This window comes from Doryrhamphus excisus, chromosome 2 (genome assembly GCF_030265055.1).
Source record: "Doryrhamphus excisus isolate RoL2022-K1 chromosome 2, RoL_Dexc_1.0, whole genome shotgun sequence".
NCBI lineage: Eukaryota > Metazoa > Chordata > Actinopteri > Syngnathiformes > Syngnathidae > Doryrhamphus > Doryrhamphus excisus.
The window spans coordinates 30079625-30099999 of NC_080467.1; the positions used below are offsets into that span (position 1 = coordinate 30079625).

The window sequence follows — 20375 nt, forward strand, 5'->3', positions numbered from 1 at the left end:
GATATTCTAACCACCCAGGCTAGCTAGCTAAGAACTCCCAATGCTAAAGGTAACACCACATATACAGTAGGTGTAGCACTCCTTTCTATTTTGCTACGTGAAATCTATGCAAGTATGACATACTGTACCTGTTACTACATGCTCTCGGCACGGATGGAAAACCTTGGAGCTTTTGGAGATCTTTTAATAGGTGTGTCCCATGACATGCATTCATTAGCTGCCTCTTTTTATTATCTTTACATTCACAGAAAAGAGAAAGACGTGTGTTCATGTCTCTCACGAGGATTGTGGATGGTTTCATAAGGAATTTTACATTCCCTCTCTTTTCGTGTGGAAGTGGTAAGTTGCTTATTTGTCCTTTCCCCCCCACTGCGTTTGAAACACTACGTTTTATTTCATAAAAAATAAAAAACTGTACAAACTGTTACTGTAGCGCTTGTCTGCATCATCTAAACTTTAAAAAGTTTACATTTGTATTTTTTGTATAATTGTATTTAATCAGAATGACCCGCTAGTAGTCTGCTTTTTGGCATAAAGTGAAAAAACATTAAAAAAAGGTTTACTCTAAATCTAAGTAGTTTTATTCCAATTGTACACTAAAACGTACTGAGGTCACCATAAAACACTTAGCATGATGGTGCCGGTGTACCTAATGCTTCGGCCGCTGGGCGGACATCGAGCGGCCTCACGTCAACATGTGATCCGTCCCACATCAATTATTCACCAGCACACCTTAGGAAACGCCGCGCTGTGAACCATGAGGTCCTTCATTCACACTGCGGCTTTTTAAAGGCGAGAGCTAGCTTACTTTTTGATGGGGGGGGGGGGGGGGGGGGGGGCCCAGTGGGAGGACTAAGAGACAGCTAATAGAAACTAGGACTATTCTGAAGCTGCATGTCCTCATTAGACGCTTTTTTTTTTTTCATTTTATTTTGGGGGACTGTGGCTTCTCTTCTGATCCAGTTATGTAACACATACTTGTAATATGAGTATGAGTATGAGTATTACCCCCCCCCCCACCACCAGTATGTACGTAGATGTTTTCTCCATACGACAGTATATTTCTTACAGTATGAGAGATTCTACTTTAATTACACACATTTGCTTTCCAGAACACTGACAGCCCCCCCCCCCCTGCCCCCCACCTTTGAGAGCTATCCGGGCGCCTTGCCCAACATGAACTCATATTTACTCCCCCACTTCCTCCACCAACCAACCGACCGACCGAGACACTGTCCTTGAACACCACATTGGCGGATTATCCCGTGCCAAAATTCCACATACTGGGGCTGGGGTGACAATTTGAAACCCGGGAGGGGGGGGGGCTTCAGCAGAGGGGCTTGCAGCAAGTCAATGATTAGCAAGCACTTGTCTCGTATGTTTAAAGTAGTTAGATATTGTACACAGATACACAGATAAGTGGCCTTGGTTGGCTAGCAAACAAGAGTCAGCTACACAGCTAGTACAGCTGACAGTATTACACAGTATTACTCCAATATGTCAACATATGTCAGAATATTTTTCATGAATGTAATAATATATGGCATAATAATTTGGGTACCATGCATCAAAAGCAACAAACTTCAACTTTCAAGGGTATTTAGTAGGGGCAGTAGTATCAGTATCAGCCACCATATTAGATGTGGCAAAACTTGTAGTAGAAAAAAAACGAATCCCAGTGAATAGCATTCCACAGGTAAGACTTAATTAATTTGGATAGTATTTGGAAAATGGTTTCCAAATATTGAACGACAGGTAGTATTCTGGTCAGTATTCTAGAGATTTAATGTTTAAATGTTTCTCTCATTCCGTGTGGAAGTGGTACGTTTTAGTTCATACCACTCCATTTGAATAGCTTTATAATAAGCAAATTGGAGAGGCTAGTTAGCTAGTTTTCTATGCTAGGGTTAGCCTTCTGTTATGTTCTTGTAGTGATCCCGTAGCCTGTGCAATGTGATGTAAAGGTCACAATAAGGGTGTCATTTCATGTCTTGAGGGCTCTAACAATATTCAAATATTCAAACTCATATTTAGAAAGTCATGACTAGCTTTTCTATGCTCAAAGTACATACTGTATGTGTGTACATGTGTGTTTCCTGCGATAGAACAAAGATACTTTACGATATTAACGCACAATAAACTAGAAGAAACACACAACAGTGTTGTTGTAAAGGTATGTTGTAACATGCAGCGTCACTCCGAAGTGTGCAGATATCTTAAATGTAAAGAGGTGAGATCACCACACACACACACACACACACACACACACACACACACACACACACACACACACACACACACACACCTGTTGGACCACACCTGTGTGTGTCCCCACCTTACAGTTACATAACCACAGAGAAGCACTTTTAAATGCTTATGTGCCACTATAGGGTTACTATTTCTACTATAGGGTTACTATTTCTACTATAGGGCTACTATTTAATCCGCAAACGCGTCGAGTAATCACTTAAATAAGGCGATTAAATCAATTCAACGTGCCTTAATTAAAAAGCAGTGCCAAACATGATAGAACCACCATGAAAATTATTTTTTATCAAACAAATATGAATATCCATCGTATATTTAATTGTGTCGTTCAAGTGTCAAAGAGAAGCTAACCAGCTAACGCCGCCACCGCACCGACGATCTACAGGTTACTGCACAGTAAAGCACCGGTAAGAGTCGCAGTTACAAACACTTGCCGTCTCCCAACAAGCACAACATTTCCGTTTCTTTTCGGGGGGGTTGGGAGTGTTCAAACGCCACTCACCTCAAATGGAAAGAAGCGTGAAGTTTCGCTCGTCAAAGCCGGTAGTTCGCTCGTCGTCACCCGGCCATGAGCGACTTCACGCGGCTTGAGCTGGGCTGCTGTTGTGCACGAGCCCATCCCCCATCCTCTCCATCGGGCTCGCAGGCCGATTAAAGTTGCTCGCTTCGGGCTTCTTTCACCTTCGGCTCCTGAATAAACTTTCCTTCGTGGCGGTTCGCTCAAATGTCTCCGTGTGGATGTCGGTGAGCAGTAGCGGCGTCGGCGGCGCTCGCCGGGAGGCTCCGCAGCCTTCGAGTGCAGGGAAAGGGCAGCAGCCGACCGCGGCTCGTTCGTTTGCCCGCCTTACATTAGCATGCATGCTAGCACTAGCACCGCCCCTCAACCTCAATATCCGTCCCCCGGAGCCTATAGGGAGCTCCGTGCTCTTCCCAAGCCGGAGAGGAGCGCATATCCGCGGTCACGCCAGGTGGAGCTGCTTGCGTCCGAAATATGCCAAATAGATCCCCCCCGCTTCTAATAGTTGCGTCTTTATATGGGATATGTTGAACATCTGTCCATAGTAATGCACTAAACCTATAAGATATATATTTAAAGAATATATCAAGTGTTACCGTGTACCTTATATTTTAGCTACATGTTGCTAACCTGCTAAGCAGGTTTCGTGAAACATTGATAAATAATAAAAATGCTAATTAAAAATAGCACATATATATAATCACACCTATTAATTTTGTATATTTACACTAATCCTTCCTTCATCGCAGTTAATTGGTTCCAGACCAGACCAGTAAAACGAATTTCCGTGATATTTGAGTCAATTAATGTTAATAAATGGAATATTTTCATAGTTAGAGCAAATAACACCTGTTTGTGGATTTCTAAGCACACAATTTAACATCATTAAAACCACAAAGTACACATGAAAACCACCCAAATAGTCACTTTTATACTCCTACAATTGTTTCTTTATATCACAATGCTAGGCTAGGGACCACCACATATGGCCGGCGCTAGCATAGCAAGCTAGCGAGCTAACCAGTTAGCCTTTCTAGTTTATTTCTAAATTCTTAACTTAAAGTGTTTCTAACGGAATGGCGACAGGTGACAAATGAGACGCTCATCCCGTACTGTCTTCCTCATTTGAAAAGCGCCCCCAATGGCAGGCTTGATGAGAGAGACGTGCTCGCCACAGCAGGCCGCCGCCGCCGCCACCGCCGCCGTGACTGAGAGCATCCTCAACATGATTGCCTGTGGATGGTTGAAGACCAAGGCTTCACGACAATCCAGGTTACGCTCTTCCCTCAAGGACGCATTTTACAAAGCTCGCCGAGAGCCTTTCAAGGAAGTGAAGACTGTCATTAAGGCAAACAACAGCCATCTTGCCGTCGCCGCTGATGTATGACACATTTACAGTAATACATACAATACATAAACGCTCTGACTGGCTTTTCTCGTTGCATTTCTGCATCGTTTATTATTTATCATTTATCCTTCCAACGGCTCAGGTCCCTTAACCCAAACAAGTGCTTCTATTTTTGAACTGCAGATAAAAATACATCTACATATTGTGGAGGCGTGTAGCATACATTTATATTGTTTTGGTGTACATTTACTGTTTTACTGAGGCTATTTGACAAACATTTATATTTCTTATAATTTCACTTTTTTAACAGAATATTCAATCAGCACCGTGAGGTGAAAATTAAAAATGTGTGTATTTTTTAATCCACTTCATTGATTAATCAATCAGTTGCAGCCACAAAGCACATTTGTATAATTCGATTAGAAGACAGATTAAAAAAACATGGCCATCATCAAGCAAAAATAACCGGCCATAAGCCATTCAGCATTTGTGTCATGATTCAGCATTTGTATGCTAGCACATCTTCCAAGACACAACCCCAGGGGGCGCCACGAGGCCAGTAGGTTGGTACAGTATGTACAGTTGTCCCTCCTTTATGGCGGTTAATTGGTTGCAGACCCAACCACAGTAATTTAATTTATGCGATACAGGATTATATTGTCATAGTTAAAGCAAGAAAACATGTTTAAAACTTTCTAAATTATTAAATTAAGAAGCCAAAATCTTACCACTTCCACACATAATGGGAGGACACAACATCATGATGGAATGTTAAGGTAATGTCATGAAAGCTCAATGTTTTGTGTCATTTCTGCCACCTAGTGGCCGCAATACTACATATCACTTCTATTTCCATATGTATGGACTAAAAATAGACCAGAGTCTACCACCATTTTCTATGGCGTTTGTCCTCATGAGGGTTGCTGGAGCCTACACCACCAAACAGCACCACTGAAAAAGGCCATCTAACAAGAGACATTTATAGTCTGTTGATGCATGCATGCTATACGGTGTGTTTTTACTCATGTATACGGTATTGGCCCCCAGTCAAGCGACTCCTACTGATGCTAGCCTTAGCACTGCGTGTCATTTGGCATAACGCAGGACACGGAACGAGAAGCGGTACTCACCTTCAGGCCTGTACTGAGCAATGATGGTGACGGTCTGTCCAGCTCTCTTCAGCGCCGCAGCCGCTTGCTCATGCGTCGCATTCCTTAGATTGACGCCATTCACCTGCAGGACAAGCAATGGAATCATCTCGTCATGTTTGGCCAATCCTTCGAGAAACACATCTGGATTGGATATTTCATAATATGATGCTATTTTGTTGTCCAAAATATCGCCTTGATGCTGGAATGTTGCGGTTCATAACACGCTGTTTTGTGTGTTTGTAGCTTTAATGCTAACGAGCTGTGAGAGATGACGTTTGGGTGCTCATGAATAGGCTCTCAGTACTATATAGTACTATAGTTATAGTCATATTTGACAATATGAAACATATCAATATGAGCCTTTTTTCAATCCCATGGCCGATTCGAGATCAACTTAAAACTGATTTTGGCTCTCATGCAGCCGAGCATCTCGGGCCGCAACCAAAACAACCCTTTGAAAGTCCTCTCATAAGCCGAGGTCAGGACACACAGAGAGTCTTGGGTGTTGAAATACTGACAGACAAAATCCGGTCTCCTCTCCGAAGCTCGCCGCTCAGGTCAGCCGGCCCTCCAGCCAGGATGAAGGAGACGAAGATGCCCTCGCCGTCCTCTCCGCCCACGATGTTGAAGCCCAGCCCCGTGGAGCCCTTGTGCAGCAACACCTTCCTCGGCTCCCTGCCACCAAAAAACAGCCACAATGTCAGCGTGAAAGGCAGCAAAATAAAAAAAAAAATGTGAAGGAAGGGTGTTCCGGACATCTTCTATCAATTTAGATGGTATGATCCTACAGTGAAGTCCTGAAGGTGAGACCCTCTCCTGTCCTACGTATGAAAGTATGTTAAAGACAAGAAGAAACACAAAGCAATGATTAGGCTGTCATACCATCCCTTATTGGTTTGTCTAGCATGACCAACCATAAAGGACCCCAGTCTGATGCCCATTGGCTGCATGTGGACACCACCGCCCACTTGTGTGAACGTACGCCGACCAAACGAGATGCGGACCCCACTCCATCTCCGTTTTGTTGTACTTTTTTTTTTGCAATTACCGCGATGACTCATCCCCTCAAAAAAGGCTTATTCAGACCCCCCCCCTTTTTTTGGAAAAGATGCATTTGGAGGCCAAACCGCCGCTGTGGTCAAACACACGCACACACAGTAAGGAGGCTCGTTCAGCGCCGGCCTTGCAGGCTCTTACTTCATAGACTAAGCCTTCACTACAACGTTCATCCATGCTGGTTCATAGGCATGCATGAACACGCTCTTTGCTTCCTGACACACAAACACTACATGCTTCCCATTAGTGGTTTTCCCTGCCTTCCACGGGAACAATTCCATCTCCATCCCAACTCGCTATGAAGGCCATGTCCTCCTCCCTACTGAGGGCAGCGTTCCGAGATATGTAAGGTTCTACCACCACTGCCTGGAACGAGCATGACACCATGACTGCTAAGACTACCATGACTGCCGCTGTGACTGCCATGATTGCCACGACTGCCGTGACTGCCGTGACTGCCGCCATGACTGCCACGACTGCCGTGACTGCCGTGACTGCCGTGACTTGCTGTGATTGCTGCCATGACTGCCATGACTTCCGCCATGACTGCCACGACTGCCGTGACTTGCTGTGACTGCCGCTATGACTGCCATGACTGCCACCATGACTGCCGTGACTGCCGTGACTGCCACGACTGCTGCCATGATTGCCATGACTGCCGTCATGACTGCCGTGACTGCTGTGACTGCCGCCGTGACTGTCGTGACTGCCATCGTGACTGCCGTCATGACTGCCGTCATGACTGCTGCCATGACTGCCGCCATGACTGCCATGACTGCCACGACCGCCATGACTGCTGTGACCACCGTGACCGCTGCGACCGCCGTGACTGCCATGACTGCTGTGACCACCGTGACTGCCGTGACTGCCACGACTGCCGTGACTGCCACCACGACTGCCGTGACTGCCGCCGTGACTGCCGCCGTGATTGCCGCCATGACTGCCACGACTCCTGTGACTGCCGTGACTGCCATGACTGCCGCCATGACTGCCATGACAGCCACGACTGCCGTGACTGCCATGACTGCCGTGACCGCCATGCCTCGGATATAGATGAGGTGGAGATAGCACAAAGTGTGAGTCCATAGTTAGACAGGAAGCCTCATCTAGTATCACTTAAGACAAGGGTGTCCAACATCTGGTTTGTGTGCCACGGCATATTCTAAATATAGAACTAAATCAGCCCCACATGAGAAGAACTCCAACGTGTTAGCGTGGTCACCTCCAACATGAAGCTGACCTCCACTGCATTGGCGACAAAAGAATCCAAATGAAGTAGCCCTGATTTACGACTACTGAATAAGGTGAACACCAGCATAGCGGGTCTTGGTCCTGGATCCTAACACAGATACACCATAACAATAACAGATACGTCACCATGGTTACCTGGGGATCCCAATCTGACGGCTGCTTCTCACAGAGCATTTCCTAAACGCGTACTGAGGCCGCCTCCTCGCCAGCGACATGGAGGACGAGATGTTGACGGTGAACATGGCGGCGGCGGTTTGTCTCTGAGCTACCGGGTGACCCCCCCCCCCCCTTCCTCCCGCCTCCCCTCCTACTCCTATCTGGCCTTTTCCTCTGAGAGCGCCGTCACTTTAAGAGGTTCCATATCTCATGCCCCGTGTCCAGTGACGGGAACCAGCTCCTCTCTTGGAGGCAAACATTCTCTTCCCCTCATCCCAAGCGAGGCGAGGCTTCACACTTTAACCCTAACACCCCCAAAAAGAAGCCAGCCACATTGATGTCCGTCAGTCCACCAGACCTGGCAACACCTCAGTCTGACACCGTATCAGGTGGACAAGAGGCTACACACACACACACACACACACACACACACACGCACACACACGTTTAAGACCCCACCTCAACAACACCAAGATCTATAGCGTACATACATCAGAGTGGCCTGGGAGTTCAACTCAAAACAGCAAGGCACTCCTGTCGTATAGATGATCTTTGACCCACTCTCTGCTGCTCTGTCTGGGACGGACACGCCATGGCTGGGACAGACACGCCATGGCTGAGACGGACACGCCACGGCTGGGACAGACACACCACGGCTAAGATGGACACACCATGGCTGGGATGGACGCGCCATGGCTGGGACAGACATGCCATGGCTGAGACGGACACGCCACGGCTGAGACGGACACGCCATGGCTGAGACGGACATGCCATGGCTGAGACGGACATGCCATGGCTGAGACGGACACGCCACGGCTGAGATGAACACGCCATGGCTGAGATGGACATGCCATGGCTGGGACAGACACGCCACAGCTGTGATGGACACGTCATGGCTGAGACAGACACGCCACGGCTGGGACGGACATGCCATGGTCTGGGACGGACACGCCATGGCTGAGACGGACACGCTATGGCTGGGACAGACACACGCCATGGCTCGGACGGACACGCCATGGCTGAGACAGACACGCCATGGCTTGGATGGACACGCCATGGCTGAGACGGACGCACCACAGCTGAGACGGACACACCACGGCTGGGATGGACACGTCATGGCTGAGACGGACACGCCACGGCTGGGACAGACACGTGTCCTTCAGGGCGTGTCCTTCAGGGCGTGTCCTTCAGGGCGTGTCCTTCATGAACGTAAGCTTTCACTCTGCATTTCCAACGCTGCAGTGATCGTGCAGCTCTAACGTCCAGGGGCAGGGCCTTCCAAGTCTTTTTACGTTACATGATGTAAACACAGAATAACCAACAGATTCTTTTTCCCGGACACATCACCTGTTGCTAGGCAGATTCCACCGAGCGCCATCATCATGACTTGTGTGCTAAAGCCAATAAAATCATGCAGTTTCCTTGGCAACTTCCAGCAGAGCTTTGCTGCCCACACTGCAGAGACGGGACGCACCATCAGGAGTTGGACCACTACTCCCTGTCACATACTACACATACTACACATACTACGTACACATACTACACATACTCTGTACTACATAGAAACACAGGTTGCCATCTGACAGACGCTATGCTTGGTTAGCATGCAGCTCCTCTTGGATGCCCTTTCATCCACTGCAGGAACGTAAACAGCAATGGCGGTCGGTGGGGAAGAATTCTTCCTCTCTACACGCCTGCCTGTGTGTGCTAGACCCCCCCCCCCTCCCCAACCCAAAAAAAAAAAAGAAAAGTGTGAATGGATGTTAGGACTGCGGGGTTCAGTGTGTCATGCCGTCCTGGACTGGGCCCAATAATTGGCTCTGCTCGGCTGATTAATGGCGGACACTGCAGATGGACGCCATTTTCCACAGACAGATGCAGCACTTTATCCCCCCCCCCCTCCAACGCTTTTATGGAGAGAACCAGATACGATCCGGGTGCCGCTTTATCTTCTTTCTGTGTTGAGGCCACCGTCTCCCCAGCCCGGATTTTCTTCTTCTTCTTCTTTCAATGTGACATTTGACTCATTTAAATTTCATGCCTCTCGCTGTGACTAAGAATAAAGTGCGATGACTGATTAACACCTAAGACGAGCGCTCGGCTTAATTTGCTGTGATTACTTTTATTTCACCCCCACGCTCTCTCTCTCTCTCTCGCTCGCTCACTCGCTCTCTCCTCACCGCGCCGCCGCAGCCGACCCAAAGGTCAAAGTGCTCCTCGTTACCGATGCCTGAATTTGAGCTTTCTTCTACGTGTGCCGTGCTCCAAGTTCCTGATGTGTCATCGTCAGGCCGCCGTTTGCTCAAACCTGCAACACTCCTTCCTACGCCGCCATCGCTAACAAACCACGACCATGTAAAACGAGCGGCGTTATATTACGCTGGAACCTCTTTTTGGATTATGACGTCATGACGATAATTCCATCACATTAAAAATAGCTCCAGTGACGAAACATTACTATGCATAACATACTATGCAGATGAGCAAATCAAGCGCTCCTTTCTCCTGCCTGTGGCGTTCACTTCCCCTGAGCTCACCTGTAAATAAACATTTACTTTAAAAGAAAAAAAAAACCAGAGACCTCCATGGCGTCACACCGGCTGCTCGGAGCGTGTGCCCGAATACAGTGCACCTTGCTGGGCCACAGCAGGTGGCTCCTCCCCCTCTATACTCCGGTTCTCCTGGTAGTCGTCTTGTCATGATGTTTCATTATGCCACACCAGGAGTTGAGTGGCAGCCATCTTTGAGGCGCATGACTTATGAATGTTACATGGGAATCGAATCGGTCCCATCTCGAGGAAGCCAATTTTACCAGCTGATCCCGATCCTGAAGATCAAATGGGAACATCCCTAAACTGTATAGTACATTTTTATTCCACTTTGATGAAGGGTAAAAGTGTAACTTCAATTTTAGGGGGTCAATGCAGTAACAACGTCTCCACAAAAAAGGGGGGGTAAGATTGGGGTGAAGCGTCGTACGGTGACAACGCTGGCTCCGCCCTCGCTATCTAGCACGCTGCTGGTCATGGACGCCTGGCTTCGCATGGAGGTGTCGGCTGTCAGCCCAATCCCTTGTGGGTCACCAGTAATCCACCAGTAATCCACTACGTGGGGGGTGCATGCATGGACCAAACGTGATTTACAAAATAGCACAATATACAGCCCTGAATTGTGCATGTCAATGTGTGTGATTGGTGCCGACAGCACGCTTTTGATGCACATGTTTGATGCCCACCCCCCCAAAAAAAAAAAAAAATCATGACACCCACAGGACTGTGCGCTCCAGCCAAGCGGTGCAGGCCCCCTTGTTACATTGATGGTGAAGTGTGAGGCTTTGTTTTTCCATATAAGGAGCAGCAGGAATACACACACACTTTGTTTGACACTTGTTACATAAAAGCTCACACACACACACACACACACAAACACACACACACACAAACACACAACACACAAACACACACAGGCTGGAGGAGAGCATGGGAAAGGATGAAAACCCCGGTCCTGGCAAAAGGATGAAATGATAGACAGTTAAAGAGCGGGAATAGACACAGGCAGATATGATATTATAATATTAGAAATACAGTACAATATGATATCAACCCCCCCAGGAGGAAACTTGGCCCGCCTCCTGACGGACGGAAGCGAGCAGCTTGTTTTGGTGTTTTTAAGGTCAGGTAGGCTCAGGTTTTTTTTTATTTTTTTTATTTTATTTTATTTTTTTCCCCTTTATTTGGGCAAATATGTGAATCATTACAGTGCATTTCTTACATTAATCAAAATATAACTTTCCATTATTTACATTTGTATTCAACTATATATATATATATTCAACTAGCCCAAAAGGAGTAGGCTGAAGCAAAAGCTTATAAATGCCTACCCCTTTTTTTGCAGGATATAATCATAATCACTGTCTTGTTTCCCCTGTTATTATTTTCATTGTAATATTATTATTATTATTATTATCATTATTATTATTATTATCATTATCAACGATTGGTCAACGATCAACGGTTTCAACGTGAGGGACAAACCCAGACCAAAGGTTTGAACCTCTTTCACCGTCTTCCAAGTACGACGGCCCCCCAGTCGTTTTAAAATCCATAATTCATATTTCAATGGAGCGGGACCAGTCTTTTTATGAATGTTCTGAGCTCCTGTTTCCATGCCAGAGTTGCACTGAGCACAGTAAAGCTGCGTCTGTGGCTCACCTGACTTCCTGTCCCCAAATATTTGGGCTGCATATCCATACGCCATATATATATATATATATATATATATATATACTATATATATATACTTATATGCGTATATCATAGTATATTATCTTGAAACAAATACACCAAAAGTGAAAATAAACGTTGAATCTCCAATGCAATCATGCTACCGTCACGCTAGCCTCTCTGCAGCCGGGTTAGCGCCGTTAGCGATTCTATCTCACGTTCCCATGACGACAGACGGTAAACACGGTTGATAGCATCTTTATATAATCTTTTTAAGAGACTGACTGTATGACCGACAAAAGGGCTCACTCCCTTGGTGCCGTTGTTCTACGTAGCAAAGGCATTGATGGACCTACGTATTAGCATCCTGGACCTTTTGTTTCCTGACTGAGAAACCATCTAGAGATGTTGTAAGAAAGAGTGAAGAAGAGACCATAGAGAATGAGATATGGGGGCAACTCATGCAGATATCTGGGGGGGGGGGTGACACCGACATGCAAACATTGCAAAGGAAAACAAAGACGAGGAATCAGCGCTAAGATCATTCTGCCCGGCCTTTCCTGACCTTCTCACAACTTCCTGTCCGTGTCCACATGTCTGCTCACGTCTACCTGATGCTAAGCTTCCGGAGAGGAGTGTTAGCTGGTTAGCTAGTTAGCTAGTTAGCTAGAGCAAGGCGTGATGGACTAGGTTAGTACCTGCCAGAGAGGGGGAGTAGCGGAGCTGGGCACAAGGGTGCAGGGGAAGGACAGAAGCCTCTGAAGAGAGCCTGGGGCGCCTTGCCCTCCCCAGGTTTGTGGATGACACTGTAAATTGGCTCAGCCCGGCTGTGGGGGCACAGGAATCACAGTGAACGGGACAAAAAGTGGACGACACAAAAGAAAGAGATGCGACATACATGTACACAGGTTACACATGTACACGGGATACACATGTACACGGGATACACATGTACACGGGTCATGTGGACAGTCGGGAGCAAACACACTCATCAGCCTCATGCAGCCACACGCAGGGAGCCTCCTTCTCCTCCCCGGAGCCCCCCGCCCCCCCCCCGGCCCCCCCACATGAATGCTACATCCCATCCAGTCCTTGGATTAGAGGTCAAAGGTTAAAAGACAGTCATAACAAGAACAAGAAGTGACAAGATGCCTCTCACCACACACTGTCCAGCTTTTTCCGACGCAGCACCCCCCCCCCCCAAAAAAAAAAAAAACTGAATGGCTGAACATGTGTGTTTTCGACACCGGGACGACAACAACTCAAAGGAGGGCCACGGAGAACAGAAAGGAACCCATGCACGACAAGATAGGAGGGGGTTGACCTTCTGTCTCCACATAATCTATGCGACAGTCGGTGTCGCTAATGCGGGGGTGGGGGCGAGGGGGCATTGAGCAGCCAGCGACCTACCTTGTGAAGTCTTCCTCCCCCAGCATGTGGCGGGGCACCGGCGAATACCTGGACGGGGTGACCTGGGGAGGCGGGTACGCCGGCTTGGGTTCCATGGCGCCCATGTAGTTGTGGCTGACGTGGTTGTCCACCATGGTGGGGAAGGCTGGAGGGAGGGCCAGGCCAGTAGGGGGGAAAGAAAGAATGATTACACTCTAAGCACCGCCGCTTCAAATCCCGCATCACGTGACCACGTGGAGGGGGGGGGGCGTGAGTACATCCACTCTTTTGAACCGATACTTCTAAAAACTACTGATTACTACTGACTACCTTTTATAGCTGTTTCGCCAACTGTCAATACACTTTAACTGTATGAGAGCCCTCCTTCCCTAAACTAACACCCCTATAGTCACCTTTACATAATAATATAAGAGAAGACTGCATAAATGTGCTACAAACGTGTGGACAGGAAGTGACGTCGGGGCTTCAGAGTTGAGTTTCAGCTGTATTAGTAGTAGCTTGTATTATTATTATTATATTATATTATTAGTTACATTTTACATTTTTTTACATCGGTACATGGAAGTGTAGCGTGGGAACACTTGGAAGAAATGAGCATGTGACCAAGCGTACCTGCTGATGTCCTAATCAAACATCACGACATAACATGACGACTACCAGGAGAACCAGAGTATAGAGGGGGAGGAGCCGCATGCTGTGGCCCAGCAAGGTGCACTGTATTCGGGTACACGCTCCGAGTGGCGATGTGCCGCCATGGAGGTCTCTGGGAAAGGTTTTTTCAAACGACGCTGGTGTTTTAGTTGGTTGATTTTTGTGAGGAGAATTTGCTAGAACTAGAACAGGACATGTCGTCCTAGTTCAGACGAGGTTATGGCAGGTCGTTAACATCGCAGGCACCAGATTTAGAATCACGGGGCGTATTTTTGTGGTATTATCGGTATGACATGGTCACATGGTTGGCGCACCCCGGCTTTCAACCCCCAACCCTGGCAGCCTGTGAGAGTGCAGCAAGCGCGTGGAAGTGTAGCCACGCTAGCACACTCAGAAGTGGAGACGCTTGGCCTCAAGATTGTGGTTCTCCCAGGCGCAGGTGGGATGTGAGAAAACGTCCGCACTCAGTGGGAGGCAGAGAACGCCGCTTCTTCGTGCTGTGGGAAGAATGGTGTGTGTGTGTGTGTGTGTGTGTGTGTGTGTGTGTGTGTGTGTGTGAGCAGTCACTCCGTGGGTGTCAGGGCGTCGAGGTTTTGGGCAAGAGAGCAGCCATCCACGGTAAGAATATTCATGTTGATGCAACACCAAAGCCTCGCTATCACGTAACATTGTCCACGTTATGTATTAGTAGCATTACTAGCTTAGGTTAGTTAGCCGCATTATGTAAACATGACTCAACTACTTGGATCCTGCATTTGTCATCGACGTGATGCACAACGCTTCCCTTTATTGATGACTTGTCATTCTAGGCGGCCTGTCACTCAAGCCAGCGTCCACCTCCACCAAACATCACGAAGGTCAACATGACGTTGGACACCTCGGTGGATGCTCACACCTCCTGCAGAAGCCTGGATGTGGAGCTTATGAATCAGGTATGACTCATCATGTATGCATTATTTGATGGGATATGAAACAAATATTCAGCCTTGCCAGGTACTAAATATGGGGGGGGGACATCTACTGGGGAGGGGGGCATACACGTATCATAAGCACACGCCGCATGTCCATCATCATCAGCAATTATTCTGAAATATTATGCAGAATAAGTATAATTAAACATTATTTTCCATGAATACGCATATTGTATTTATATATATCTTATTGAAAATAATTATAACTTATTCTTTTGTATTTTTAGAAGGAAAGGTATTAAACCAGTAGTATTTTATCATCATGAAAATCAAAATAATAACATTTTTTATTCCTAAAATACGTGTCAGGACATCAGGAATACACGTGGTATCATCTCCAGTCATAATGTATCAGGGTAAATGGAATAAATACTGCAGTATTTCCACATTACTGGATGTAAATATGTGAATGAGTACCGTATAAGGGTACAGTGTTAAACCTAAGCATGGCCCATAGTTAAACCTAAGCATGGCCCATAGTTAAACCTAAGCATAGTTAAACCTAAGCATGGCCCATAGTTAAACCTAAGCATGGCCCATAGTTAAACCTAAGCATGGCCCATAGTTAAACCAAAGCATGGCCCATAGTTAAACCTAAGCATGGCCCATAGTTAAACCTAAGCATGGCCCATAGTTAAACCTAAGCATGGCCCATAGTTAAACCAAAGCATGGCCCATAGTTAAACCTAAGCATGGCCCATAGTTAAACCTAAGCATGGCCCATAGTTAAACCTAAGCATGGCCCATAGTTAAACCTAAGCATGGCCCATAGTTAAACCTAAGTATGACCCATAGTTAAACCTAAGCATGGCCCATAGTTAAACCTAAGCATAGTTAAACCTAAGCATGGCCCATAGTTAAACCTAAGCATGGCCCATAGTTAAACCTAAGCATGGCCCATAGTTAAACCTAAGCATAGTTAAACCTAAGCATGGCCCATAGTTAAACCTAAGCATGGCCCATAGTTAAACCTAAGCATGGCCCATAGTTAAACCTAAGCATGGCCCATAGTTAAACCTAAGCATGGCCCATAGTTAAACCTAAGCATGGCCCATAGTTAAACCTAAGCATGGCCCATAGTTAAACCTAAGCATGGCCCATAGTTAAACCTAAGCATGGCCCATAGTTAAACCTAAGCATGGCCCATAGTTAAACCTAAGCATGGCCCATAGTTAAACCTAAGCATGGCCCATAGTTAAACCTAAGCATGGCCCATAGTTAAACCTAAGCATGGCCCATAGTTAAACCTAAGCATGGCCCATAGTTAAACCTAAGCATAGTTAAACCTAAGCATGACCCATAGTTAAACCTAAGCATAGTTAAACCTAAGCACGGCCCATAGTTAAACCTAAGCATGGCCCATAGTTAAACCTAAGCATGGCCCATAGTTAAACCTAAGCATGGCCCATAGTTAAACCTAAGCACGGCCCATAGTTAAACCTAAGCATGGCCCATAGTTAAACCTAAGCATGGCCCATAGTTAAACCTAAGCATGGCCCATAGTTAAACCTAAGCATGGCCCATAGTTAAACCTAAGCATGGCCCATAGTTAAACCTAAGCACGGCCCATAGTTAAACCTAAGCATGGCCCATAGTTAAACCTAAGCATGGCCCATAGTTAAACCTAAGCATGGCCCATAGTTAAACCTAAGCACGGCCCATAGTTAAACCTAAGCACGGCCCATAGTTAAACCTAAGCATGGCCCATAGTTAAACCTAAGCATGGCCCATAGTTAAACCTAAGCATGGCCCATAGTTAAACCTAAGCACGGCCCATAGTTAAACCTAAGCACGGCCCATAGTTAAACCTAAGCACGGCCCATAGTTAAACCTAAGCACGGCCCATAGTTAAACCTAAGCATAGTTAAACCTAAGCATGGCCCATAGTTAAACCTAAGCATGGCCCATAGTTAAACCTAAGCATGGCCCATAGTTAAACCTAAGCACGGCCCATAGTTAAACCTAAGCATGGCCCATAGTTAAACCTAAGCATGGCCCATAGTTAAACCTAAGCACGGCCCATAGTTAAACCTAAGCATGGCCCATAGTTAAACCTAAGCATGGCCCATAGTTAAACCTAAGCATGGCCCATAGTTAAACCTAAGCATGGCCCATAGTTAAACCTAAGCATGGCCCATAGTTAAACCTAAGCACGGCCCATAGTTAAACCTAAGCACGGCCCATAGTTAAACCTAAGCATGGCCCATAGTTAAACCTAAGCATGGCCCATAGTTAAACCTAAGCATGGCCCATAGTTAAACCTAAGCATGGCCCATAGTTAAACCTAAGCACGGCCCATAGTTAAACCTAAGCACGGCCCATAGTTAAACCTAAGCATGGCCCATAGTTAAACCTAAGCATAGTTAAACCTAAGCATGGCCCATAGTTAAACCTAAGCATGGCCCATAGTTAAACCTAAGCATGGCCCATAGTTAAACCTAAGCACGGCCCATAGTTAAACCTAAGCATGGCCCATAGTTAAACCTAAGCATGGCCCATAGTTAAACCTAAGCACGGCCCATAGTTAAACCTAAGCATGGCCCATAGTTAAACCTAAGCATGGCCCATAGTTAAACCTAAGCATAGTTAAACCTAAGCATGGCCCATAGTTAAACCTAAGCATGGCCCATAGTTAAACCTAAGCACGGCCCATAGTTAAACCTAAGCATGGCCCATAGTTAAACCTAAGCATGGCCCATAGTTAAACCTAAGCAAGGCCCATAGTTAAACCTAAGCATGGCCCATAGTTAAACCTAAGCATAGTTAAACCTAAGCATGGCCCATAGTTAAACCTAAGCAAGGCCCATAGTTAAACCTAAGCATGGCCCATAGTTAAACCTAAGCATAGTTAAACCTAAGCATGGCCCATAGTTAAACCTAAGCATGGCCCATAGTTAAACCTAAGCATGGCCCATAGTTAAACCTAAGCATGGCCCATAGTTAAACCTAAGCATGACCCATAGTTAAACCTAAGCACGACCCATAGTTAAACCTAAGCATGGCCCATAGTTAAACCTAAGCAAGGCCCATAGTTAAACCTAAGCACGGCCCATAGTTAAACCTAAGCATAGTTAAACCTAAGCATGGCCCATAGTTAAACCTAAGCAGGGCCCAGAGAAGAAGAAGAAGAAGAAGAAGAAGAAGTAAATACGTACTGCTGGAATAGTCGGGCGGGGCGTACATGTCATTGAGATGCACGGGCCCCGGCTTGGCCACCTTGAGGTAGACCATGTCGGAGGTGTTCTTGAGCGCCGCCACCGCCTCCTCGTGACGCACGTCCTGAAGCACGATGTTGTTCACCTGAAGAGAAGAGGCATCTTTAGAGGCCGTGTGGCGTTCACGTGTCACGCCAGCCAACACCAAACACGAATCCCGGCGTGGAGGCCTGAGCCAGATATCTTCTGTGTTGGTGTGCGTGCCGCCGAGAGAGGTCAGAATCTGGAGGTAGCTTCTCAACGCGTTTGAAGGCTTCACCTTTCACCACACGTTTAACACGGGAAGATTACGCAACAGCAGAACTTGTGTGAAGATGGTTTAGAGGCCTACAGCTAGCAGGCGGTCTCCGGTCTGCAGCCGTCCGTCTTTCTGGGCGGCCCCTCCTTCGATGATCTTGGTGATGTAGATGCTGTTGTCTCCTGGGATGTGCTGATTGCCGATCCCTCCCGCGATGCTGAACCCCAGTCCTGGCGAGCAAGACCAACCGTCAGGTACAACGCTAGTCCACTTGGATACCAGTTACAGACACTATAATACTCCACCAGTGCAGTACATTCATTAGAACTATGTCATACTGAAGTACTCCAACAGACCCTCATATCTCCTTTTCCACTGGAGACACGGACTAGGGACCCCCTTAGTCCACATAAGACCAGCCCTCATTTATCAAGCTTCCAGATCTCAATGACTCCAGACTCCTGGTATTCTTTGTGTTCAACTCTTAAAACTATGCTGCACCGCCTCAAGATGGCCGCTAGCTAGCAAGCTAGCAAGCTAGCAAGCTAACAAGCTAACCAGTTAGCCTACAATTTATTTCTTCTAAACTTAAGGAGCCAAAAACTATGGAAGCCACGGACAAAAAAAAAATATCCCAATGGTAAGTCGAAATAATGACATAAAAACATCGAAATTCTGAGATGGAAAGTCAAAAATTTGAGATAAAAAGTCAAAATAACGAGATAAAAATAAAAAAAATAAAAAAAAAAGATTTTTTTTCCACCACTTCCACACTAGATAGGAGGAAAACTTTTTTTTTTCCACTCTATAACGTCGGACAACGTTAGACGTCATGCCTTCATGGCGTGTTAAGCTATGTCATGTCATGTGATGTCCACTGCTACCGACGCTTGAGTAAGAAACGTCGCCATTGGCTGTCTTAGAAGTCAGTACACGAGTCCTGCTGGGGCCGTGTCACAGTCAACGTGTTCCCTGGGGAACCTCGGCGAGGGGTTGAGTCCTACCCAACACCGACACCTAGTGGCCAATGTGGAATACTACACTGACAATTACAATGCTTACAAGGCTCATATTATGATAATTATGACATCATAAGTCTGCATTGTATGTTGGTACAGCTCATGACATGACATATATGTATCTATATATGTACATCTGTACATGTATATGTATATATGTACATGACATGTATATATTTATGCTAGCATGTCCCCCCGGTGTTTGACCCGTGCAGACCTTTGGGCCCTTTGAGCAGGTTGACCTCCAGGATGGTCTCAGGTGGGGCCTGCCTCCGCCTCACCAGCAGGCGCACCACGGGCCCCGCCTCCTTCAGGGCCTCCACCGCCCTGCTGTGGACCACCTCGGACACGTCCACGTCGTTCACGCGCAGGACGCAGTCGTTCACCCTGCGGTTGGGAATACATGGGAGAAGGGCCGGATGAAGGTGCGCCACGGTGCTGTTAAGATAACCGCGGGGGCTTTTGAAGCGCAGGATCTGGAGGGAGCGCCTGGAGGAGGAACTCCCACACACGTACCGCTGCCTGGTGTTCCAATGAAAGGTGGAGAGCTGGAAGATGAAGGGAGCTTGAAAAAGAAATGCTTTTTTTGTGTTGTAAAAACGCCACATGGTGGCTTCATGGTGGCTTCATGGTGGCTTCATGGTGGCTTCATGGTGGCTTCATGGTCACAAGGCTTCCATGTTGTTGAAAATAAGAATTTTTACCAGAGATGATTATACTTTGACATCTTTTTTTTTAATGTAGCTCCTCCTCCTCCAGGCGCTTCCAAGTATACACAGGCGGCCCAGCAAGGTGCACTGTATTCGGGCACCCGCTCCGAGCAGCCGCTAATAAATACTGTCCAGATTTAAGGACACCTTGTGTAAAACGGACCCCTGCATCCCTCCACTTTTCCGAGGAA

The 20375-nt window shown here is 46.8% G+C and overlaps 1 protein-coding gene across 11 annotated transcripts in view; it reads right to left on the reverse strand.

Annotated features, from left to right (window-relative positions):
- The window catches only part of dlg3 (discs, large homolog 3 (Drosophila)), a 69229-nt gene that overhangs the window by 13115 nt on the left and 35739 nt on the right, over nt 1–20375 (reverse strand). For 7 of the 11 annotated variants that reach the window (XM_058053256.1, XM_058053237.1, XM_058053279.1 and 4 more), the window contains 6 exons: nt 19692–19861; nt 18549–18685; nt 18157–18302; nt 13381–13542; nt 5803–5959; nt 5264–5366 (listed from right to left, as the gene is read on the reverse strand). In XM_058053256.1, coding sequence (XP_057909239.1) covers nt 5264–5366; nt 5803–5959; nt 13381–13542; nt 18157–18302; nt 18549–18685; nt 19692–19861 — 875 coding nt within the window. The remainder of the gene's footprint in view (nt 1–5263; nt 5367–5802; nt 5960–13380; nt 13543–18156; nt 18303–18548; nt 18686–19691; nt 19862–20375) is intronic. The other 4 variants (XM_058053295.1, XM_058053287.1, XM_058053247.1 and 1 more) reach the window with 1 other exon arrangement.